The sequence below is a fragment of the Armigeres subalbatus genome, chromosome 3 (genome assembly GCF_024139115.2).
Source record: "Armigeres subalbatus isolate Guangzhou_Male chromosome 3, GZ_Asu_2, whole genome shotgun sequence".
Classification (NCBI taxonomy): domain Eukaryota; kingdom Metazoa; phylum Arthropoda; class Insecta; order Diptera; family Culicidae; genus Armigeres; species Armigeres subalbatus.
Window position 1 is genome coordinate 78,637,775 of NC_085141.1, and position 26,079 is coordinate 78,663,853.

The 26,079-nt window shown below is 39.6% G+C and overlaps 1 protein-coding gene and 1 long non-coding RNA gene across 2 annotated transcripts; both read left to right on the forward strand.

The window, feature by feature from the left end:
• LOC134219114 (RNA-binding protein RO60-like) lies at positions 1-25,369 on the forward strand. Its single transcript, XM_062697804.1, has 5 exons — positions 1-375; positions 17,139-17,331; positions 17,390-18,193; positions 24,334-24,694; positions 24,765-25,369. The coding sequence occupies exons 1-5, from the start codon at positions 157-159 to the stop codon at positions 24,907-24,909; spliced, it is 1,722 nt and encodes a 573-aa protein (XP_062553788.1). The 5' UTR covers positions 1-156; the 3' UTR covers positions 24,910-25,369.
• LOC134224696 (uncharacterized) lies at positions 11,184-11,716 on the forward strand. Its single transcript, XR_009983023.1, has 2 exons — positions 11,184-11,331; positions 11,396-11,716. It is a non-coding gene; the product is annotated as an uncharacterized LOC134224696 (long non-coding RNA).
• Positions 25,370-26,079: the final 710 nt, after the last annotated feature.

The following is a 26,079-nucleotide window of genomic DNA, read 5'->3' on the forward strand; positions in this document are numbered from 1 at the left end:
ATTATTATTTTTTCAGTCAGTGCAAGCTTCGTCGCAACATCAGTCGTACAGTAAAGTGAAAATTATAATTTTGTCTGGTGACTTCATCGAGGTACAAATAAGAACCGTGTCTTCATCCGATCTGCTGCCACAGAGCATATTCACGCAAAGGGCATAATGAATGACACTGAAGTAATCGTACGCTACCTCTACCTGGGGACCGATCAGCCGTTCTACATTCGCAAAAACAAGCCATTCGACGTCAACGAAGGTTGTCGTATTTTGGCCCCCATCCGTGCACTGGCGGAAGCGGCTGAAAATGTAGACGATCCGACCGCACGCAAGGCAGCCGAGGCAGTGACTCTGAAGGAACCACTACTGGACACGATCGTAAAGGTAAATCATGATTTGAAACATATTAGCTACGTGGGATGGGTCAATCCTCCATGTTTTTAACGCAAACCCCCCACATCAGCCATTGATGGGAAGAAAATTGTTTGCTTTCTACTGCTCGTCTCTCGTATGCTAGTGCTAGTTATGTGCTCTGTGACTGTGCCATAAGCAAAGGGGACATCCTTCGCTTTGGCAGTGTCAATTGTTTACATTTTTAGATAATATTGCTAAGGCTTTTGCAAATTCTGCTGAAAAAGTGCTTATGTTTCCGCGATAAACTTTCAAAAACATCAAGTAGGTAACTATTTTTGCCTGTTTTTAGGAGTTGTTTGGTAGAAAACATATCTCATAGTAGGACAGTAAGTTATACCACTGGTGCTTGATAGCCTTTCTACGCAAATTAGTACCTTTACCTTGGATAGGAAATCTTCTAGTCAATATGAGAAAAACAGAAGGTAACATGCTGTATCGATGCTTTGAACGATTTATCATATAATCAATTTGATATTAGAAACAAAAAGTTTGTTTGCTACGTTTATTTCGTTATGCTCTAGAGTCCTAGTATTTCAGTAATATCCTATTTTTATCACACCTGGTGGAATTTGGGGTAATAATGGGGAATAAGACTAAATCTGAACATTTCTTTCTTTGGTACTGGATTAGAAAGTCCAATCCCATCTGGATCCAGTTTTCGTACACCTATTTAAATTAATAATGCTTAGATGAAAAATTGACAATTACCCTATACATATTTATATAACAGTACACGGCTTTAAATATAAATGAAATAAATAAAGAATGTAAATGAAACAAGAAAGCGGGATCTTTTCCAAATGTTGCGTGTCGTTTGACATCTTCTTCTTCTTCTTGGCATTACATCACAAGACTGGGACAGAGCCACCTCACAGCTTAGTGTTCATTAAGCACTTCCACAGTTATTAACTGCGAGGTTTCTAAGCCAGGTTACCATTTTTGCATTCGTATATCATGAGGCTAACCCGAGGATACTTTTAAGCCCAGGGAAGTCGAGACAATTTCCAATCCGAAAATTGTCTAGACCGGCATCGGGAATCGAACCCAGCCACCCTCAGCATGTTCTTGCTTTGTAGTCGCGCGTCTTACCGCACGGCTAAGGCTAGGATAGGATTATTATTATTTATTCAGACTAAGGCCGAAGGGGCCTGTGCTAGGATAGGCTAGGATAGGATGTGACAATTGAATTGCGACTGCCTTGTTGTTTCCTCAGTCGGTGCTGCCAGTGCAGCCAGTGCTTCCGAATAATTTTTATGCAAAATCCGCCGAACAATATATGTAAAAAAATCATGTTTTCTCGTTCATTTCTTCCATTATTCGTAGTAAAAGATGCTACGTACTATCAGAAAAAAGTTTAAACATCGAATTAGATTAGTTTTATAGTGAAATGGGCAAAAAGTTGGCAAATAATGCTTCAAATCAAGTGTTTTAAATTAGCATAGCACTTGAGAATCATGCATACATCATTTGCAGTCTAGCATAAATTAATTTTTACCCAAAAAATTAAATATCAACACACTTAAATCATTTCGCAGATTCGGTGAATTTTGCTTCAATTCACCGAAATCTCAACAGCAGATTTGTTCGGTAATCATTTCACCGATTTTCTGCGCTATTTTCCTTTGTTCAACTGTCAAAACCACCAAAAAATCTGTAAAATTTTTACCGAACAGTTCTGCTGTTGAGATTTCGGTGAAATTTCACAGAAATCTGCGATTTATTTTAAGTGTGAAACTTTTGAATTTTCTCATAAATTTCAACTTATTAACCCAGAAACACGGCCAAGGTAACAACAAGCTGCCCTTTTGAAAATGTGATATCGCCGATCGAAGTAATCGATTGACATTTTCACCCAATCAGCAAGCGGTACGATTTTGACAGAAAACCAGTACGATTTGTAATGACTAATTGGCACATCCTATCCTAGGGCTAAGGAGCGAGGGTGTCGTTTGACATAAGTCATTTTAATGACATTTTGGATTCTACGCTTCAGATTACAAATTTACAGCAATGTGCTGTTAGACAATGTTTAACATTACACTGCCTCTATTCGCACAAGAGTCCCATGTCAGTTTTCTGCAACTTGAGCAATATGTCGTTGAATTTTTCAAACTCGTATTACATGGAGAAATACGATAATTTGATAAAATCAAAAAATCTTTCTGAAAATTAGACATAAAATATTTTTTGCAATTCCTGATCATAATATTTGGTTTACAGTTCACATTTGAGTGATAAAACGGCCTACTTTTCCATACCAATGGAATTGGGGCTTTAATGATCATTATGCAACCCAAATGGGTTGCATAAAGTTCATTATAGCACTCATTTGGGTGCTATAATGGAAAACCAGCATTGGAACAATAGTTACATGACCACATTTTGCTCAATTAGCTTGGGTGAGTGTTCAAATTGTGTATTCTCTGTGTCGCGTAATAAATGAAATAGTTTAATGGACATGACATCAAAATTCCCCAAAGACAGATTTATCTATCGCTATATGGTATGTCGAGCATTCAATATGTCACGATAACATGGAATCTGTTGGTTTTCTGCAGCAACATGATTTTTTGGCCAGATTTATCATAAAACGTAAATCAGACAGTACCATTTTGGCCCAGATTTATCATATTAAAGCCCATTTTTCGTCATTGCGAAAAATAGCGTGTGCAACTCGTTGCAAAACTCGATTTTTTCAGCACTGGTAGTATTTATCCAACTCGGCAAGCCTCGTCGGATAAACGTACAACTCGCGCTGAAAAAATCATCTTTTTGCAACTACACTGAACCCAAACCTCCTCCTGTTAAAGAATGTAACGTCATACCGTTGTTTCCGAAAAATGCTCATCCTATAATCGTATGACAATCGGCGATGACTGCTGCGTAATCGGTACTTCCCGCATGGAAGGATGTCTATAAGCGAACAGGAATCTACCTCGAGAAGACGCAAACCACCTTAGTCAAGATTCATTTATACGTGGGCCCGTGTAATAGTACTTTCGGCTATTTACAATTGTGTGTGTATCTACCGGTGCACTCGTCGAAACAGTTCAAATGCCACGCGCCACGTTGGAGACTGTTGGAGTCATCATAGAGCAATGGTAAGTGCAAATAATCAGTTTTATTGATTGTTTTTAATTCTGCCTATTTATTTTTCTATTCCTCTAGGAAATCCGAACGTATTTCTCGAGACAGTTCTTTCAAGAATTCCTGCATTCATGTATTGCATGTCTCCAGCAATTCGGGGAAGGTTTTTGGAAAACTCCTCCAATTTAGGGAGAATTCCTGGAGGAATTCAGGATGAATTGCAGGGTGGATTCATTCAGGAATTTTGGTGGGACTGCCTCCAAGGATTTCGGAATTTTATTAGAATTCTTAGTGAATTACTTCAGGAATACAGGAAGATTTCGTAAAATACCTCTCGGAATTCCGTGAGAGTTCCTCTATGAAACTCAAGAAGAACTCCTTTAGAAATTCAAAGAGAATTGCCCCAGAAATTCAGGAATAATCTTTCCAGTAATTCCGGGTTAAATTCTCCATGAATTTATTTCCTCTAGAAATTTCGGTGGATTTCGTCTAGGAACTGCAGGAGGATTCCTCCAAGAATTATAAGAGTTTTTCTGATCCTTTTGAAAAAAAAAATCAACAGCAGTTCCGAGAGAATTTCAAAAATAAAAATAAAGAGATGTTTTATATCTTCCTAAAAATGCGGTGTTTCATGGATTTTTATGTAACCCGCATGGAAGGATGTCTAAAAGCGAACAGGAATCTACCTCGAGAAGACGCAAACCACCTTAGTCAAGATTCATTTATACGTGGGCCCGTGTAATAGTACTTTCGGCTATTTACAATTGTGTGTGTATCTACCGGTGCACTCGTCGAAACAGTTCAAATGCCACGCGCCACGTTGGAGACTGTTGGAGTCATCATAGAGCAATGGTAAGTGCAAATAATCAGTTTTATTGATTGTTTTTAATTCTGCCTATTTATTTTTCTATTCCTCTAGGAAATCCGAACGTATTTCTCGAGACAGTTCTTTCAAGAATTCCTGCATTCATGTATTGCATGTCTCCAGCAATTCGGGGAAGGTTTTTGGAAAACTCCTCCAATTTAGGGAGAATTCCTGGAGGAATTCAGGATGAATTGCAGGGTGGATTCATTCAGGAATTTTGGTGGGACTGCCTCCAAGGATTTCGGAATTTTATTAGAATTCTTAGTGAATTACTTCAGGAATACAGGAAGATTTCGAAAAATACCTCTCGGAATTCCGTGAGAGTTCCTCTATGAAACTCAAGAAGAACTCCTTTAGAAATTCAAAGAGAATTGCCCCAGAAATTCAGGAATAATCTTTCCAGTAATTCCGGGTTAAATTCTCCATGAATTTATTTCCTCTAGAAATTTCGGTGGATTTCGTCTAGGAACTGCAGGAGGATACCTCCAAGAATTATAAGAGTTTTTCTGATCCATTTGAAAAAAAAATCAACAGCAGTTCCGAGAGAATTTCAAAAATAAAAATAAAGAGATGTTTTATATCTTCCAAAAAAAAGCTGTGTTTCATGGAATTTAATGTAAATATCAACAGAGAAAAGAAAAAGAAGCAATATGGTACCCACATCTAGGAGAAGTCTAGAAGACCCGTGGTATTCGAGTCTAGAAGATATCGAGGTAATATCTAAGAGACCACACCTGTCATATCCCTATCGGTTCAAACGGTCTACTCGTCTAAAATTTGAGGTAGACACCGGTTTAAACGGTTGTTGCGTTTGAGGCGGATTTGAGGTCTGACAGGTGCTAGAAATCGACCAAAAATATCTAGGAGACTAATTTTTTTGTCTCAGAGATATCACGGGAGATTTCTAGAAGACCTTTCTGAGCGGGAAATATCAACAGAGAAAAGAAAAAGAAGAAGCAATATGGTACCCACATCTAGGAGAAGTCTAGAAGACCCGTGGTATTCGAGTCTAGAAGATATCGAGGTAATATCTAAGAGACCACACCTGTCATATCCCTATCGGTTCAAACGGTCTACTCGTCTAAAATTTGAGGTAGACACCGGTTTAAACGGTTGTTGCGTTTGAGGCGGATTTGAGGTCTGACAGGTGCTAGAAATCGACCAAAAATATCTAGGAGACTAATTTTTTTGTCTCAGAGATATCACGGGAGATTTCTAGAAGACCTTTCTGAGCGGGTTTGAATGAAAATCATCCATCACGGTTAGATCAGACAACCCAAAATGAAGTTCAAACAACTCAAAATTAAGTTCAATTCACTTAATTTGGACCGTTGGTGCCCGCATAATTATAAACTGCACATGGATATTTTCCCGTGCGGTCGACAACAGTATCCTTTATTGTTGACAACTGCAAATGAACAATCTCATATAAAGTTTTAACAGTTTGTGGTACGGTTATTTGACAAATAACAATATGTTGAATGCAGAGCCGTAGCGTGGATACCCGGCGCCCTTGGCGAAATATGTTTAGGGCGCCCCTCTCTTACTAAGGAAAAAAATGCAATATTCTACATTCAATCAACATTTTGAATCTCATCGAAAAGAAAGATTAAAAAATTTGGTGGATTTAAGATGCTTCCGATAGCAAGCAGTGCTCGGTTGTATGCCTTAAACAAGTTTTGAAATTTTGTGTCATTGTTTTAGTATTTGCAAAACATGTAAGTACGGAATCTTAAAAATGTCCAGAACAGACTGGAAAATCATTTAAATTGCTGAAAGTTTTTTGTCTATGATTCCTTTCAGCTCATACTGTCCACAACGACTATTTCCCAGCCCCTCTACAAAAACTCTTGTCAGTCGCCGGAAGCGCAGTTCGTACGGTGGCGTTTTGGGAGACGCGCCTAACCGACACGGCTGCCTGATGACGACTGACAAAACTGTTCTTCTCGGAGGCATTCCTCCAACGATCCTCGATAAATGGCAACCGGACAATATAACGATCATTGGATACACCATACGGACAAATGGACACAATGGACTGACGATGAGATGAACTGGCAAAAGACAACAATAACGAATTAGGGATATCTAAAAATAGATTCTGTGTGGATTCTGTGCAGCAGAATACCACAGTAGATCACGGCACAGTAGCGGTCAAGAACACAGAGTGCCTACCAAATAAATATACGAATAAAAAAAAACAACGACTATTTCTTATATTCAATTGACCTTCCCCGTCAAAAATTGTATCTCATTTTATTGCCTCAGTCAATTTCATTCGTTCAAGGTCAACTTTTCCAAAAAAATAAAATATTTTTGAACCCTTTAACTGTTTAGAAAATCAAAAACAAAATCTGAAAAAGTGCTGCATGTGTGAATTGGCCAAAAGGATTTGGTTCAAAATCGAACGAATGTTAACTAAGCATGAAAAACAGAACTTTTCCGATTCTTTTTCTAAATTTTCAAAATAGTTATAATTCGCTCATATGAATTAGCTGAGGAAGTTGTGCCTTAATAAATTAAATAATCTATTGAGCTCCCACTCTCTGAACTCTTAATGGACCGGTGGAAGGTGCAATTCACTATTGGATCTATTCGGATCAAGAAAAATCCAACTTTTGAATGGGTATGTCGGTAGTTTGGAGGTACGGTTGTACTTCGTTAGGTCAATAAAATCCATCTATGAAGTGGTCGGATTCACCATTGGAAGCAAGAAAAGCTTCGTGGTAAAGTGAGGTGGTAAATGCTTTGATTGCACGTGCTGCTTATAGGTATTTCCAATCACAATCTACAAAAGCTTTGAGAAATAATAACCGAACTATAGTTATTTTGGCAAAGTACATTATCTCTGCCTGTTGCATATTAGATATTTTCGCATTTTTCCCCACTGGTGTCAGTAAAAGTATTCAAAAATGGAAATATTCCAATCCATAACTTTCAAATAACTTTTTGGACATGAAATTTTTATTTTTTTTCTTGGTCCCTTAATAATAGTTTTGGAAGTCTTCGTACCATAAATCTTCAGATTTTGTAGCCGGTTTGTTATTAATTGGGCTTGTAACTAATAAAACTGTTCTTTGTTTCATGCCGTAATTCTTGATAAATAATCATTTTGTGCTTCTAGAGGAATTTTGTCACTTGTCGTTTGTACTATTCCATTTGAAGTGGTGGAAGTAAAAGGAGTAGTACAAACTCGTTTAATGACAAGCCGTAATTGACCTTTCCTGTCGCAAATTTTTATTCGCTCGATCGAATCTTTATTTTATTTAAGGTGAACTTTCTCGGAGACCCCATAGTTTTGACGCCTCTAAGTATTTTTAAAATTTAAAACAAAAAATTGGAAAGATGCTGTTTTTTAAGTTTGGCCTAACATTTGCCCGACTTTTTTTTTCGGGATGAACCACTGCGTCCATTTCATTGAACTTTTGTAGTATACCCGTGTCATTTGTTTAGTGCATGTCTTTCTGCTCCATTTCTATTGAGAAGAAATGAAGTAGTCATTTTTTATTCATATGTTTCTCAAGCTTAATGTAAAGCCTCTTTAGATTAAGGTACCGCTATTTATACCCTTCGAAAAATGGCTTATACCAACTCTCAAAGGCGCGCCCCTCAATCAGTTTCGGCTCAACAATAAGTGGTATAATACTGATTTTGACCATGCATCGGTACTGAAGTTCAAACATATTTTTGCTTCTTCTTATGAGTTCCGAATTCGTTTTTGTACAGAGATCTGATTTCATTGCGTTTGGCATTTTCGAATCTCACCTTTACACAGAGCTCTAATCAGTCAGAGGGTTCAGCAGATCCACCAAATTCGTATCCGCTTCTTTCCTAAATAATCAGCGCTCTGGAGCTTGGAGATTCATGTCGTCGGCTTCGAAAACCAGCCTAAGGTTGAGTTACGTTTTTACAATTTACTCCATTGACTCCATCCAAAAGGAGCAAAAAATGGGTCATCTAAGAGCAAATTATAGTCGTTCCATACTCTTCCGACCATCACTCATAAGTATTAACAAGAATAGTAAGAACTAGAGCACAGTGTGGTAGATCTTAATCCGTAATGCAACACGAAGAGTGTCTACCCAGCATTACAGGCTCTGTTAACTGCCTGGCTAATTGTTTCACCCCCCAGGCCATTCATCCCCTCGGCACGGGTCGCCTGACACCTTGGGATTCGGGGTTAGGGATGTCATATTGTCAGCTTCGGTGTTGTACCGAGCCTGGCGATATGACCGGATTTACACCGTTACGCACTACTTCAGAGTATCCATATCCCAGCGTAACGGGACAACCCGACTTTCAACGAATGATGAATTTTTCAGGCTGGTTCAGACGCGCAGCCCTTTTTTAGATTTTAGTTTTGAAAACGATTTTTTTTGTCTCAGTTGATTCTTTGACTTTTTAATGTCAACTTTCCCGAAGAATTCATATTTTTTAAAGCCTCTAACTTTTGAAAAATCGAAAACAAAAACCGAAAAAGTGCTGCTCGTGTGAACCGGCCTGGAAAATTTAGAGGCGTCAAAAACATGGGTTCTTTGGGAAAGTTCATCTGAAATAAAATAAAGAATCGATTGAGCGAATAAAAATTATTGACGATTCAATCAAGTCAATTCTTGATTTCGGCGCCCCCCTGAGAGCTGGCGCCCTTGGCGGGGGCCAACCTGGCCAACCACACGCTACGGCACTGGTTGAATGGGTTGTTAAGTTATGTCACCATAAAAAATCGTCTGTATTCGCGTGCAAAATTTTCGCTCAACAGTATGATAAAATGTTGACATATAATGCAGGAAATAAAGAACAATTTAGAGACAGCATGTTATATGTTGACATTTAGTGATGATGTCGAATAGTTATGGTTGAATCGATCGAAAAGTATTCAATAACCGCAACGTAAACTGTGAAGCTATATCTTACATTGTAATAATGATTCTGACCATATAACATGTTGTTTTTTATTATGCGGGTGGGGGAAGCCAATTTTGAGTTGGACGGCCCAACTTGAATTTGAGTAGTTTCCGTTTGATCCCGTGTGAGAAAGTACCTAAATATTAAGTTGTTTCCACCTAATGTTAAGTTCAAATAGATTGAAACAACCTAAATTTGAGTTCAACTCCTTTAACCTAGCGTTGGCTTCCCCCATCGAACTGCTATCGTTGGGTGGTTTTCTTTCTCTGTTTTTGACATCAAAGGATGGAATGAAAGAGATGCCAGATCGAAAACAACTCAAAATTTGGGTTGTTTGATCTACACTGAACGAATCATTCCGTCAGTTACAGTATGATTTTTGCCTCACCCAAGCCCCATAACAAAAATCAGATGATTTGCAAATGACCATCATTCAGTTTATCATACGCCAATTCTAAGAAATGTCGTGTGATTGTCATCCAGAACACGATACATAATCATTCAAATGATAATCATAACAAACGAATCAGTAGATGATTTCCATTTAAAAATTAAACAGATTAGCATTCATTTGTCCAATGAAAATTGTTTGAAATAAGAAAGAAGTTTATATTTTTATTAGATCCTTTTAATACCCAATATCTCGCCCAAAATAATTAAAAAATATATAACATAGTTACAAATTCGTGATAAGAATAAACTTAATTTATTTCTTTTTTAGTTTCGATGAATGATCAAGTTGCATGGTAGAAAATAAACATTGTAGGGGAAATTAATAACATAAAATTAAGCAACGTTCTGTAATGAAAATTATATAATTATGCTGTAGGACAATTTATAATGGTTCGCCAACTTTCCGGAAATTGCTCCAGTCCTGGCGCCAATCTATTTTGGAGGCTCTTACATTTGTAGGTCTTAGCTGACGGTATTATCTGTGAAAAAATAATAAGCTTTTCTCATTAATTGAATCAAATTTCAGTGTCTATACACTTACCCATTGATGTGTATCCTGCAAATTGCGTTTAAACATCAAACTGTTGTGCCCATCCTATACCGTCGTGAAGCGTCAGAAAATGATTCCAACAGACATGATTACTGGAATAAAAATGTACATTATTGTAGATTCTCAGCTTTCAATGCTCCTTCTTACATTGGCAGAATCTATCACAACGCAATTATAATTACGTGCTGTTTTTGTTAGCGATTCCTTGAAGAAATGAAACTTACCATCTTGCGACACCTTCTTTTCTTCTGTAGACTTGAAAACAGACAGTCATGACTTGCGACGACCTAAAGTCACATTTGGATGATTTTTATATGATCATGATGAAACGGATTTTCATACTGCCCACGAATGAAATTAGATATAGAGTTGGTGTGAGTGCAAAATAAGCTAATGTTTGTCATTTTTGCATTCAACTTCTGATATGCATTGCTATCAATTTCGAACAGAAAATCATCCAAATGGAATATCATTCAGTATTAGGAAACATCAAATTAGCAGTTCACTGAATGATTTTTCATACATTAACCGGCCGGTGATTTGTTTCAGTGTACCCGTGCAGGCAACAAATAAATTTTTAAACTGATGTTGGATGATTTGTCATCTAATATGCGAAATGCGACGCATCGAATTAAAATCACCAGAAAACCTAATGAAACGTGTTATGCATGCGCCCTATAACGAAAATCATTCGGTTTAGAAATGATATTCCGTGTATGGTAGAAAATCGAAAATTTGTTTTCAATAAAATGAAATATCAGCAGTTATCAGACGTCGCAACTCATTTCTGATTAGTGCGCATGATAGTACATCCATGCGTGCAAGATGCGCACTACTAATGACATATTTCAAATTGTCGCGACTCGCGTCGCAGCGCGAGTGCTCAATCGCGCGGTCCGGTTTGGTGGCGGCCCGACAATACGAAATAGATATGCATGATACCGCCGATACCGCCGCGCTGATTACTCGTTTGCTCGTGCGCAATTTGTTTAATTCAATCCGTTGGTGGAAGTTGGTCGCGATCGCGTGAAAAAAATCGTTTGTAAGAACGGTAAATTGTGAGAAGGTAAGAGCGTTCTAAAAAGATAAATAAATAGTTATACAAGTTTTGTGTATGTTTGACTTTCCAGAAATATGGCATCTACGGAGAAGGTGAGAAATCCTCGGAGACATCAACAGCAGAATTGGTGGTTTTCAGATGGATCTATGGCAAAAAATCTATGGACATGCGGTGGCAGCGGTTTATCTCTTTGAGCTCCAGATCTTTCAAGTTTAATTGACTACTTTGCGATAGCATCCTTCCGATATGAACGGTGACAGAATAAAATCCGCTAATCACGTTCCGTTTTTATCGCTATTTTACAATTTTCAATGTAAAGCATATTATAGATGACTAATTGTGTCTGTATCAACACATATTATGAGCTAATAAACCTAAATCTTTATTATTAGGTCTGTCTCATTTGGAGAATTAAACTTAAAAGTGACAGTTCGAGAATTAAAAAATCACTCCGTTATAAGAATGGCTGGTGCTGCCCAGCAATTCCAATAGGACATCGATGGAAAATGATTCGATATCTGTCAAAAGTAATCTTGCTCTGCGAGCAGGGTTATTTGATAATTATTGAAATGTCACTTTTAAGTTTAATTTCAGTTTAATTATCTAATTGAGACAGACCCTTAAAATTACGTTTTTACTTTTTTTATTCCAACAATTAAAAACGAAACGCCCAGTCATTTGAATCTGCTACAAAATATAACAATTTCATTCGAGTACCGTTTCCGAATTCATATAGAAGTGATTCAACACGTAATCCGCTTCTGGTCAGAAAATCATCCTGCTATCGTATGATTTGCTTATGGATGTTTGTCATCCCCCTTCCAAGCAACCGAATGAGCATCATCCAGGCATCGAATGATATTCGTTAAGGGGCGCTGGCATTGCAGTTTGCATACACATTAAGGTGGATGTTTGGGTTCAGTGTAGTTGCACAAACTACTATTATCTGTATAAATTGCTATGGATCTATTAGTTGGACTATAATAGTTATGTTTATTTACGTAAATCGGGGCAGTACAACACTCTGAAAAATCTTCACGTCATATTTACCTGAAAACAAATGTGATTCTCATCCACCCGACTTTTCACGTAAGAGTGACCTGAATGACAAGTAACCTGAACAAAATTTAGTTTCCTTGAGTTACGTGATTTATCCGGTGACTCTAACTGGATCTTCCAGTAGTAATGACGTGAAGTTTGAAAGTAGTTACGTGTTTGATCAGGTGAACCTGACGTGATTTGTACGTACTGGTTACGTGAAATTTTAGTGAAAGCTACAAGACAGCAGGTAACCACTACATGTTTTGAAATGTATTGCAATAAAGTGATTTTGGAATGAATGAAAAAATGGACAAGGACTGGGGGGGAAATGCTTATCTAATCTTCCGGTCAATGTCATCATATAGTGCATATACTCCTGTATATATACGATTGTGATGCATCACCAGTGCTACGATGTGCACGTATTACCTGGCAATCTAACTGCATTGATTGCCTGCCTTTTCAGAATTCCCAATAAAATTCCGTTGAAATATCACAAATGATGGTAATTGTTTGTGGAAAGGGAAAGAAAAGTGCAGTGGGTACTGGCCAAGTTCCCCCTGGCGGTGCTAAAATGATAAGCGGGAACAATGCCTAATTTCATTTAAATCTTTTAGTATCATTAGTGATTAGCACACGTTATTATTTTATGTGGGGGGCAAGCATGGAACATATTTTTCAACGCGGGTGTCAGGCGGCTGACCCATGCTCGACCAAAATAGTAAAATTTAGCTAGAATATTTTAATTTTGTTTGATTGTTTGCTATTGAATTTATCAGAAATCGCGAAAATACTTGAAATAAAACTTTGTAAAATGTTTAGTATAATTATCTTTAAAAGGCATGGTTTGATTTTTGTATTCGATGAACCTAGAAGAATCGTTTTGCTTACTGAGCAGAAAGTACAAATTTGGTAAATTTAGATTTGTTCAACGGATATTTGGTCGCTGTGTACTATCCCGGGTCGACTAATAGGGCAGCACTCTCCCAGTTAAGACGCGATATACGCCAGCTTAGCAAAATCGATGGACCCTACTTTCTGGTAGGAGATATGAACGCGCGACACATGATGTGGAACTGCACCAGAGCCAACAAAGCAGGACGAATTCTGCATCAAGAGTACGAGTCCGCGGACTTTTACATTCACGCTCCTGACACTCCCACTCGCTACCCGTCCGGGCGAGGGAGGCCTTCAACCTTGGACCTGGTTATTTCAAACAACCTAGTACAGATGTCAAAGCCGAAATCGCACGTCGAACTATCATCAGATCATCTGCCAGTAACCTTCACCATCGATGCCGACGTTCCAATAGCCCCGGCTGGTAAGCTCATCAGCTGCTTCGATAAGGCGAACTGGAGCACCTTCGCTCGGAAAATTGATCAGGAAATTGACGTCACCGCATCCTGGATCAACGATCTGGATCGTCCACAGAAAATCGACGCCGCCATAGGCAAAATCACTGAGGTCATCAAGGTAGCTGAGGAGGCTGCTGTTCCTACGCGTAGAATTTTCCCAAAGAAGAAGGACATCCCCGACGAGTTGAAGCTGCTGATTCGGCTAAGGAATGTGCGTCGTAGGCAGTTTATTCGGAGTCGGGACCCGCTGATTGGTGCGGTGGTCAACCACCTAAACAATGCCATCAGTTCGTTAAGCGCAGAACATCGATTCCAGAACTTTGGGTCGATGCTGAAGAACCTAGATAACGGCAGTAACAAATTTTGGAAGTTGACTCGCAACCTCCGGAACACGGTGAAACACAGCCCCCCGCTAAACGTCAACGGTAACCTCGTAGCGAGCTCATCACAGAAAGCCGAAGCTTTCGCAGCAGCGTTTGCTGCTGCCCACAATAATGAAGAACCAGGAGATCCTGGAACCTTGGCCGCCGTGGAAAATGCAGTTGACCAAATTCGTACTGCAAATCCTCTCGTTCCTAATGCTGCTCTGGTAAAACCGAAGGAGGTGAAGTCAGTCATCCGCACGTTGAAAAATAGGAAATCTCCCGGGCAGGACGGCATCCGGAACACCTGCCTCAAACACCTGCCAAGAAAAGGATTGATCGTTTTGACCAAGATCTTCAACGCGTGCCTAGTCTTGGGTTACTTTCCGACCGGCTGGAAGCACGCCAATGTAATAGCTATTCCAAAGGCTAATAAGGATATCACTGACCCTGGTAACTACCGACCGATAAGTCTCCTGAGCAGCCTAAGCAAAGTCCTCGAAAGGGTAATCCTTGCCCGGTTAAACCGACACCTGGAGACAGAGGAAGTCATTCCACCACAACAGTTCGGCTTCAAAACGGGACACTCAACGGTACACCAGCTCGAACGCATAAAGCAGAAAGTGAAGCGCGGATTCCTAACGGGTAAATCGACTGGTATGATTCTCCTCGACGTTGAGAAGGCGTACGATTCCGTATGGCAAGATGCTGTGGTGTACAAACTCTTCCGATCGAATCTGCAGCTCTACCTGGTTAAGATTATCCAATCATTCCTGTCAAATCGGACCTTCACGGTGGCTGTAAATGGCGAGAACTCTAATGAGCACAACATACCCTTTGGAGTACCACAAGGATCAGTGCTGAGTCCTATTCTCTACAACGTTCTCACATCCGACATAGTAATGGTTGACGGTGTGTCCTACGCATTCTTTGCGGATGATACTGCTTTCCTGGCGTCGGATAGAGATCCACAAATTGTTGTCACCCACCTCCAAGCGGCAATGGACAACCTTGAGGAATTCCAACGGAAATGGCGCATCAAGCAATGCTGGGAAAACCCAGTCCATATTTTTCACCAGGAGACGCGTAGCTCGATACCTCCCCGCAGATCGATAACGATCAATGGCCAACCAACTATGTGGGACAGAAGAAGTCAAGTATCTGGGAGTGGTGTTTGACAAGAAGCTCAAGTTCGACAAACATGTTAACTATGTCGCTGAAAAGATAGATCGTTCTTCTAAAGCGCTTTACTCTCTGCTAAATCGTCGGTCAAAGCTACACATCAAAAACAAGTTACTGGTCGTCAAGAGTATCATCCGGCCTATAATGACCTATGCATCGGTGGTCTGGGGTAACTGCGCAAAATCTCACCGCAAGCGACTTCAAGTGAAACAGAACAAACTGCTCAAAATGGTCCTCAACTTGAACCCCTGGTATCCGACCGACGATTTGCACAAGTTGGCCGGTGTCAACACTATCGACACAAGTATCGAACGGGCTACGAGATCCTTCATAACTTCATGTGAGACGTCAGCAAATCCGCTCATCGAAGCACTCATCTCTTAACCCCTGTGATATTAGCCTTAAGAAAATCTGAGTTCTAGGGTTTTTTTTTTTTTTTTTGCACCTTTTCCCTATAAAAAGCTAATTTTAGCTAGTGAAATCCTGTTCAATGCTCCTTATGTCTCTTGTAATGAAATAGAATTGCTCTCAGCTGAAAGGTAATCCAAATCTCTGAACTGTAAAAGTAAAAATTGTAATACTACCGTTGAATTAAGGAAATAATAAAGATCTTATAGTAATTATAGTAATCAACGGATATTTGTTGATAGATTGAGGTTAAGAAATCGTCTGTAAATTATTTAAAGAATAAACTGTAAATAAAATTGATATTAGCATACTCTTTCGACAGCCGGCTGGCAAGAGTTTAAATAAAAACAGGTAAACAACATAGTCTGTGGGTCGAATTGCCAGCTTGAGGCAAACCTCCATGACCTACCTTACCCTACCAAACCACCAACTCCGTAGAACTTATGAGGGCGTCGCCAATTCATTTCAACATTTCTTTTCCTATCCCTAGTTACGGTAAAGATGGGCGTGGCCGGGAGTAGTAATCCTCATGCTTATGCCATTTTTATCTTAGATTGGAATCAAGGGTAACTCCCCACCTTGATTTCCGACAGCAATCTGGATAGGGATTCCATAAGAAACATGAGTATCACTAGTGTCCAATCTACGAAGTATACCGTAACAACGCTAACGCTAACGCTAACGAATGAAAAAATGGACAAGGACTGCCCATAAAAGAGAATCTTTTTCGCGTTGTTGATGCATTGATACAGGGCATGCCGTCATTTTGTCATTGCGCTTTGGAGTTATCGCAATGAGAATTATCAATGAGAATCGCCGAGAATTTGAAACCAGCTGCTTGCTCGAAAATTGCTAATATTACCGCTGTTAATTAACCAAAAGTAGTGGAACCTAGACTATAAACTTTATACTAACGCGACCAGAAAACTGTAGCTGTAGCCTTCTCTTTCACATAATTTTTCAACGAATCTAATAAATTTTATCCAACCTCCATTTCCAAAGAGGAGAAATGCAGGCACGGAAAATATCCGCCTAGATGCACCTGAAATATCACTTACCTCCGCCCGCGAAGCCTTATTATGTTTAGGTTATGTATCATTCATTCTTGTTTACAATGCCGGTGCTGCAATCACACTATTAACACAATCTCACTTAAATTGTTTACGTGGATATACAATCATATTCACCAAGATTTTTAGTAAAAGTTACGTGAATTTCAGGTGAGCATTACTAACGTCACATAACAATCGTCGTTTGTTCAAGACAGATCAGTTACGTGATTTTTCACGTGAATATGACGTGATGATTTATTAGAGTGAAGTTTGCTATATCTCATGGATGGATGTTGGTTGAGCCAACAGTAAAAAAATGTCAAACATTACCGACGAATTCAAATGATATAAAATACTGCTAGTGATTATTATTAATCATACTATCTATCACTGTTGTTGATTTATTCCTACAGGTTATAAAAAGTGGATCCCTGGTACGCCTTGATGAGTGTCTCTTTGCGCTGGCCTTTATGGTTCGAACCTTCAAAAAGGCCGAAGAAAAGCATAAGCTGTACGAGGTTGTGCCAACACTGATTGAACATTCAAAGGATTTGTTTCAGTTTGTGTATTTTTACCAAACTCTAGCACCAAAGTTGGGCGGCAAAGGTATGAGAATTAGCATAGCGTACAAAATGTTGCGAAAGTTGAATTGAAATATTTGCAGGTTTCGGACATGGCATGAAAGTCGCTCTTACTAAATGGTATGCCAAACATTCTGCTGAAGAGCTGGCAACGCGTCTAGCAAAGGATCGAGTTCAGCATGAGTGGTGTCACAAGGATATTATCAGATTGGCTCACATCAAGCTAACCGATGAAGATAAAATGCAAGTGTTGGATGCAGTATGTGGTGGAAAAGGCGTGAGCAGAGTGGCCCAAAATAAGAAAGCAGAAAAAAATAACCAGGAAGGGAAGGGATGCTTGGATGCAGTGCCACACGTTGAAAGCGAAGCACTCAAAGTCTTCAAGCGTATAAAGGGATTTAAAAGAAGCAATACCGTTACGCAGGTTTGCAGTGGCATTAAAGATCACAAGTATTCACTTGAGCTGGTACCAGCGCAGTTACTCTGGGCACCGATAGTATGGGAAACATTGTTCCCTCACATGACCTATCGGGAACTAGTCCAGTCCGTGCTGGTCCTGCAGGATTACAGATTGTTGGAGGAAACTGACAATCCATTTTCCGAAGCATACGGCAAAGTGCTAAATAGAGTAACATCGGTAACCGCATCCAAAATTAACCCCATCTTCATATATCAAGTGATGCGCCTATTCGAGGAACGCCAGCGGTATCTGGAAGCAGTTAAGGAATCCGTGCATACCACTAACAATTTGGGGTTAAAAAAGATCAAAGCAAATCCGACGGTGCTGAAACAGCTGTATGCCGGTCTGAATCAATCGATGCTCAACTACCAACGAACAGGGTTGCGCATCCTGGTGACCCTGGATCTAAGATCGAAACAATCGAAGAGTAAGTAGATTTGAATATACATTTACAATGGTAAATCGACATCAAACCCTTGTCGTACCAAAATAGTGATTAATTAAAATTACTGCCTAATTTGTAAGTATTAGGGATTTCAACATACACACTTGAAGCTCTAAATGTCTCGACTCCCGGGAATCCAACAGCTGAGTTCTCATTAAAGCTTTCACTGTATTTTGGTAAAATTTTAATAAATTAAAAAAATAATAATCGTTACCGAGATTTTGCTAAAAATCATGTTTGCCAAATTCCAGTAAAGTATTGGCGAAACTTTGGCAGATGCATTACCCATTTTCGGTAACATTGAATTTTCCGCGAAAATTTTGCTGAGGTATGTGAAATAATTTAAGTGTGTAAGGATACTGGATGCATACTCATGAGACTGAACTCGAAAATGGTCGAAAAAGCTAAAATCATAAGGCTGAAAATGTATAAGAAATTCGGTTCTCAACCTTTTTCTTGAGTGGTACCTTTTTGAACTTTTACATTCATTATGGTACCTCCTATTTTTTTCGCTATGAGTGAAATAAGAATTAGGGTATGATGGGGCAAGATGGGTCGCCTAAGGCGAACCCTGAATATCTCAAAACAGAAACATTTTAATTCAACTTTTCAACATGGATCTATAAAAATAGCTCATAATCTGTAAGCCAGTGGTATGAGATAACAAAACTCCACTTTTATTCCATTTCGAGTCATTAAAGTAGAAGTCTATTTTTCTGTCAATCAAAAATGGCGGGTAAGATGGGTCAAACAGCGGGGCCAGATGGGTCACCTTTAAATACTGAAATTAATATTGTTTTTATTCTTAATATTGAATTACACACAGATATATAGCTTTATTGCCAATGATTATATTGAATAAAAATTAATTTTCAAGCCTTGGATGAAGAAATGGCTCTACATTAAAAAATGTCTCCAAATTTTTATGAAAACAAGCCGTCCAAGTATAGCTTTCTTAAAACAAAAAATAGACATTTTCAATAAACAAATTAACATCATTAGGTAAAAAGTAACCTTAAAATGATCAAACCAGCAATGGAAAATATGTTTTGAATACGAACTATGCCCTTCAGTATGTGCTGACCCATCTTGCCCCATTTGTAAGTTCATGTTGGAATGTCTAATTTTGGATCAAATTTATTTATTTCAACGCAGTTAGTATAACATCACCTACATTACTTATAATGCGTTCACTATGTTACTAAAAATGTTTAAATTTTACATTGCTCGACGAGATTACACGTTTTATAGATAGTGTGTTTCGCATAAGAAACAATGCTGAAAATATTTTACCTTGCCATACTCTACCAAAATAAAATTTTATCATCAAATCGAGTGATAATAAAGTAGAACCAAATTATTCCTCCTACAAAGTCATAATCTCCACATTAAAATGTACACAATGCTCAAAAACGGCCCTGACCCATCTTACCCCGTGACCCATCTTGCCCCGCCTAACCCTACTTTTTCTTCTTCTTCTTCAATGACTCTACATTCCATTTGGACCTTGGCCAGCCTTTTCAACTTGGTATTCTACTAGCATTTCCTCAGTTAATAATTGAAAGCTTTTCTATGCCCGCCATTGCATGAGTATGTATCTTGTGTTGCAATTACGACGAATACACTATGCCCAGGGTGTCGGAAAAGTTTCCAACCCGTAAACATCCTCCGGATTGGCAATTCTGCGCCTTTGCTCGCAAGGCACGGAACTGAAAATTAACGAGATATTAGCTGCCCATGATCGCATATCAGTCCAATCTTTGCCGGATTTCCTGTTCATATGGGACAAATATGCGATTTTGGGTAGTAGCTCGCCATAAAGTTGCCTGAATTTTTTGTTATTCGGTGAAACTTTTCAATTCAAATTTAGTTTCATCAAGTTTCCTATAAGTCTTTGAGGACATGTAAAGGCTTTCGAGCCTCTTGAAAGTTAACTTCGGGACATCCGAGCATCTTGAAGGAGGCTTCCGTGCCTTTTAAAAGAAAGCATGGGAATTTTGAAAGGACGCTTTTGAGCTTCTTGAAAGGAGGCTTTCAAGCTCCTTGAAAAAAGAATTCCAAGTTTCTTGGATGCATGCTTCCGAGCCTCTTAATGGAGGCCTCCAAGGCATCTTGATAGGGGGCTTCCGAGCCTCTTGAAAGAGGTTTTCAAGCTCCTTGGACGAGGAATTCCAAACCATTTGAAGGGCCTCTTGACAGGAGGCTTTCGAGCCTCATTAAAAAAGACTTCCGAACCTCTTCAAAAGCGGCTTCTAAGCACTTTAAAAAAAGGCTTCTGAGCTTCTTGATAGCAAGCTTTCAAGCCTTTTGAAAGGAGGCTTCCGAGCATCTTGACAAGAGTCTTTGAAGCTCCTTGAAAAAAGAATTCTAAACCTTTTGAAGAGAGGCTCCGACCCTCTTGAAATGAGGCTTTTAAGCTTCTTGGAAGAAGGCTTCTCAGCTTCTTGATAGGAAGCTTCCGAGCGTCTTGAAAGAAAGCTTCCGAGCCACTTAAAAGGAGGCTTCCGAGTCTCTTGAAAGGAGGCTTTCGAGCCTCTTGAAAGAAAGCTTCCGAGCCACTTAAAAGGAGGCTTCCGAGCCTCTTGACAGGAAGCTTTCGAGCCTCTAGACATAAAGCTTTTGAGCCTCATGAAGAGTGGCTTCCAAGCCTCTTGAAAGTAAGCTTTTGAGCCTTTTAAAAGTAGGCGTCCAAGCGTCTTTATAGGAAACTTTCGAGCCTTTTGAAACAAAGCTTCCGAGTCAGTTGAAAGGAGCCTTTGAAGCCCCTTGAAAGAAGAATTCCAAACCTTTTGAAGTGAGGCTCCGACCCTCTTGAAAGGAGACTTTGAACCCTCTTGGAAGAAGGCTTCTCAACTTCTTGATAGGAAGATTTCGATCCTCTTGAAAGTAACCTTCCGAGCCACTTAAAAGCAGGCTTCCGAGTGTCTTGAAAGGAGGTTTCCGAGCATCTTGAAAGAAGGCTTCTGAGCATCTTGAAAGAAGGCTTCCGAGCCTCTTAAAAGAAGGCATAAGAATTTTGGAAAGCCGCTTTTAGGCCTCTTGAAAGGAGGCTTTCAAGCTCCTTGAAAGAAAAATGCCAGGCTTCCGAGCCTCTTAAGGGAAGGCCTCTAAACCTCGCAAAAGAAGGCTTTTCAGCATCATGGTAGGACGCTTCCGAGCCTCTTAAAAGATGTTTTCAAGCTTTCGAGCCTCTAGACATGAAGCTTTTGACCCTCATGAAAGGTGGCTTCCAAGCCTCTTGAAAGGAGGCTTTTAAGCATATTGAAAGAAGGGTCCCGGGCCTCTGGAAATGAGGCTTCCGAGCCTCTTCAAAAACGGCTTTCAAGCATATTGGAAGAAGGCTTCTAAGCTTTATGGTAGCAAATTTCTCGAATCTCTTCAAAGGAGGCTTCCGACCCTCTTAAAAGGAGGCTTTCAAGCTTCTTGAAAGAAGAATTCCAAACCATTTGAAGGGAAGCTTCCGTACCTCATGAAAGGAGGCTTACGAGCTGCTCAGAAAAAGCTTCCGAAAGGCTTTTGCAACAAAGCTACTTAGCTTTTCACAGGATTTTAAAAACTGATCGCATCGCCATGCCTATTATGTACAATGCATAGTTTTGGAAGCCTCCTTTCAAGAGGCTCGGAAGCCTCCTTTCAAGAGGCTCGGAAGCCTCCTTTCAAGAGGCTCGGAAGCCTCCTTTCAAGAGGCTCAGGCCTCCTTTCAAGAGGCTCAGAAGCCTCCTTTCAAGAGGCTCAGAAGCCTCCTTTCAAGAGGCTCAGAAGCCTCCTTTCAAGAGGCTCAGAAGCCTCCTTCTAAGAGGTTCAGAAGCCTCCTTTCAAGAGGCTCAGAAGCCTCCTTTCAAGAGCTCAGAAGCCTCCTTTCAAGAGGCTCAGAGCCTCCTTTCAAGAGGCTCAGAGCCTCCTTTCAAGAGGCTCAGAAGCCTCCTTTCAAGAGGCTCAGAAGCCTCCTTTCAAGAGGCTCAGAGCCTCCTTTCAAGAGGCTCAAAGCCTCCTTTCAAGAGGCTCAGAAGCCTCCTTTCAAGAGGCTCAGAAGCCTCCTTTCAAGAGGCTCAGAAGCCTCCTTTCAAGAGGCTCAGAAGCCTCCTTTCAAGAGGCTCAGAGCCTCCTTTCAAGAGGCTCAGAAGCCTCCTTTCAAGAGGCTCAGAAGCCTCCTTTCAAGAGGCTCAGGCCTCCTTTCAAAGAGCTCAGAAGCCTCCTTTCAAGAGGCTCAGAAGCCTCCTTTCAAGAGGCTCAGAAGCCTCCTTTCAAGAGGCTCAGAAGCCTCCTTTCAAGAGGCTCAGAAGCCTCCTTTCAAGAGGCTCAGAAGCCTCCTTTCAAGAGGCTCGGAAGCCTCCTTTCAAGAGGCTCGGAAGCCTCCTTTCAAGAGGCTCGGAAGCCTCCTTTCAAGAGGCTCGGAAGCCTCCTTTCAAGAGGCTTGGAAGCCTCCTTTCAAGAGGCTTGGAAGCCTCCTTTCAAGAGGCTCGAAAGCCTCCTTTCAAGAGGCTCGGAAGCCTCCTTTCAAGAGGCTCGGAAGCCTCCTTTCAAGAGGAATAGGGCCCTCCTTAGCCGTGCGGTAAGACGCGCAGCTACAAAGCAAGACCATGCTGAGGGTGGCTGGGTTCGATTCCCGGTGCCGGTCTAGACAATTTTCGGATTGGAAATTGCCTCGACTTCCTTGGGCATAAAAGTATCATCGTGTTAGCCTCATGATATACGAATGCAGAAATGGTAACTTGGCTTAGAAACCTCGCAGTTAATAACTGTGGAAGTGCTAATTGAACACTAAGCTGCGAGGCGGCAATGTCCCAGTGGGGGATGTAATGCCAATGAAGAAGAAGATAGTTTTGGAATCAAACATTGAACAATTATCAAAACTAATAATATAGGAATGTTAATACATCCGCCATTAAGCATTTTTGTCCGAGGTACCCCCAATGGTACCTATAGGTACGTAAACATATAGGGACATAGGACATAGGATCGAACTGAAGTTTCGAGAAATTTGCTAAATTTCTGTGAACTAACAATTTTTCTGTACCTATTTCTCCTCGCGTTATTCTGATTCTTACCAAAAGAAAATGCTCCCTTCAGAGTTTCCACGGAAGTTTAATTTAAAAATTAAATTTCCAAATCCAAGTAAGAATTTTCACTAGAAAATCCATTGAAATATTCCTAACTATAAAAGTAAATTCTTGTTAACTTTCACGAGAAATTATCTTTTTGTTTTCCTTGAATTTCGGCAGGAAATTCTCTTCGATTTTATCGGACATTCTTCAAAACTTACGCAAACTTTTTTACCAGAAAAAAATTCAAAATTTTCATCAGAAAACCCGTAGAAATATTTTAAAGAAATGCTTTTCAATTCCTACGGGCTTCAATTTTGGTCTTTGGACAAAAAAAATCATATAGGTAAATTCATTTCCAGAATATCTCTTCCGAATTTCTGAAGTTAATTTATCTAATTTATCATAAGAACACGTTAAATATTTAATTGAATTCGCGTAAGGATTCAAGGACCAGTGACATGATAAAATGTTGTACAACGTCACGTCAATGCAAAGTGTCGAGTTACCAAAACTATTTGTGATGGCAGCGCACACCTCACACCATCCGCGCTATTCGAGAAAAAACATCTTTACCAATAAAAAATACAGCATTTTAGATCCATTTTGAAGTATTTTTCTTCTTATTGGCATTACATCCCCCACTGGGACACTGCCGCCTCGCTGCTTAGTGTTCATTCAGCACTTCCACAGTTATTAACCGCGAGGTTTCTAAGCCAGGTTACCATTTTTGCATTCGTATATTATGGGGCCAATACGATGATACTTTTATGGCCGGGGAAGTCGAGACAATTTCCAAACCGCAAATTGCCTAGACCGGCACCGGGAATCGAACCCATCCACCTTCAGCATGGTCTTGCTTTATAACCACGCATTCTACCGCTATGCTAAGAAGGGCATGCAGATAAGTATGCAACCCTTAACTGGTGATCAATAGTCATCGGAAGACCCGCATGAGTATTGGAACTTGTGAGAACCAGCGCTATGTTAGGCGTCCTAAAATAAACGACAATTATTCCAAACGGCACACTAACAGTACCTTGTTGATTTCTAAGCCGAATTTCTTGGTTTTCGTTACAGAACGTGTTTTCGGCAATCGACTCATGTCCTGTCAGGCGGCTTTTATTTTGCTAACCCTGCCGATGTTTAAGCGCGAGCCGCACATGAAGGTTTTTTCGTACACCGACGATCGTGAGCAACTTGTTAACGTAGATCTCACCCGGGAGATGGATTTCTTCAAAGGGTGCGACCATATTCAGAACCAAGCACACCAAAAGACCGAGGTCTGTCTGCGACGGCCAATCATTTACGCATACGAGAACAAGATGCCGGTGGATGCGTTCATAACTATTGTCGACTCACTGATCCGTGTGAACCCGTTACGTACATCGCCCCTGGACGCTCTCAATAAGTACAACAAAGACATAAAGCAAAGGGCTCGGTATGTAGCAGAAATACATTGATTGTTTTAAATTTCCATTTTTTAAATACTGGTTTATACTTATTTTTAGATACGTTGTGGTCAGTTTGAGCCGCCATCAGCAAGACATGAAACATAACAATATGGGCTTCACCAAGGGAGTGCTGGAATTGGTTGGATGCTCCGAAGAAACACCGAAGATCATTGATGCCTACCTAAAGCACCATTTTACGTAGGCTGCATCATGCTCCAAGTGAAGCAATGACCAGAATCAGTGGCGTGAGTATTTACAAACACATATTTTGGGGTTTTGAAATCTATTTTACAGTATCGGTGCGGGCGTTGGGGTTTTCACTATCAAAGTAGAAATGTTCAATACTTCACACGTTATGTGGAAATGTAATCGGATGCATTAGAGCTCATGTTTGAATATGTTTTTAATCCCAGTGCATCATAAAATAAGTAGAGTACTAGTTTGGAATGCTTAAATGTTTGGACAGCGTTTATTGAGTGCAACATTTCCGGATATTTTATAATTTGTTGGAATAATTAATTGACCTAATGCAATTACTTGTCTAGTAATTGATAAAAAAATTGGATTGATTTTCATTCAAAATACTCGAATTTCCGGAAATGTTCCACTTCAACGTTGCTTACTAAAAACGCAATAAAACGAATAAATACTACTGAAGGAGATTCAATGCCTGATTTTACTTCGCTTATACCAATCTAAATCGATCTGTTATTCTTAATGTTGTTGATAGAAGCACCTATAAAAAAACAGTAAAATAAAACCTACACAGATTAAAAATAAGACTTAACTTCTGGCTAGCGATTCAAAATCACTGCCGAAAGCAGCAATAGTGTGATATTTTTGCAGGAACGAAACACGAAATCGACGATCCAATAAAGCAATTCTGTGACGAAACGGTAATCCCCGTAAAACTTATCTTTAGTTTACATTACGAACATATAAAAAACGAATTGATGAAAAAATCTCATTATAAGTTAAAAAAATAGTAAAATCAATCAATTTCTTACGTTGTTACGCATAAAACGAAAGCAAAGTAGGAATTCTGAAAGAGTCTGATTTAAATTCGAGAAATAAGTTGTTATTAACGAGCCAATCTCTGAACGGTACTTGTTGGTATGATGATGTTTGTTTGTTAAAATCATTTTCAGTTGTTCGTTTTAGAGTTTTTTCTTCGAAAGCTATTGCATACAACAATCAATGTCTCCTTCAGTTGGTAATCATACAACTCCGGGCATCTGTTGAGCAAAACGAAGAATTACGATAAGATAACTATAAATATAAGGCATATATTTAGCTTTAGTACGCAGTGTTAGGTGTTTATCTTCTTATTTCCAATACCCAACCTAATAGCACTTTGATAAATGTTAGTGCA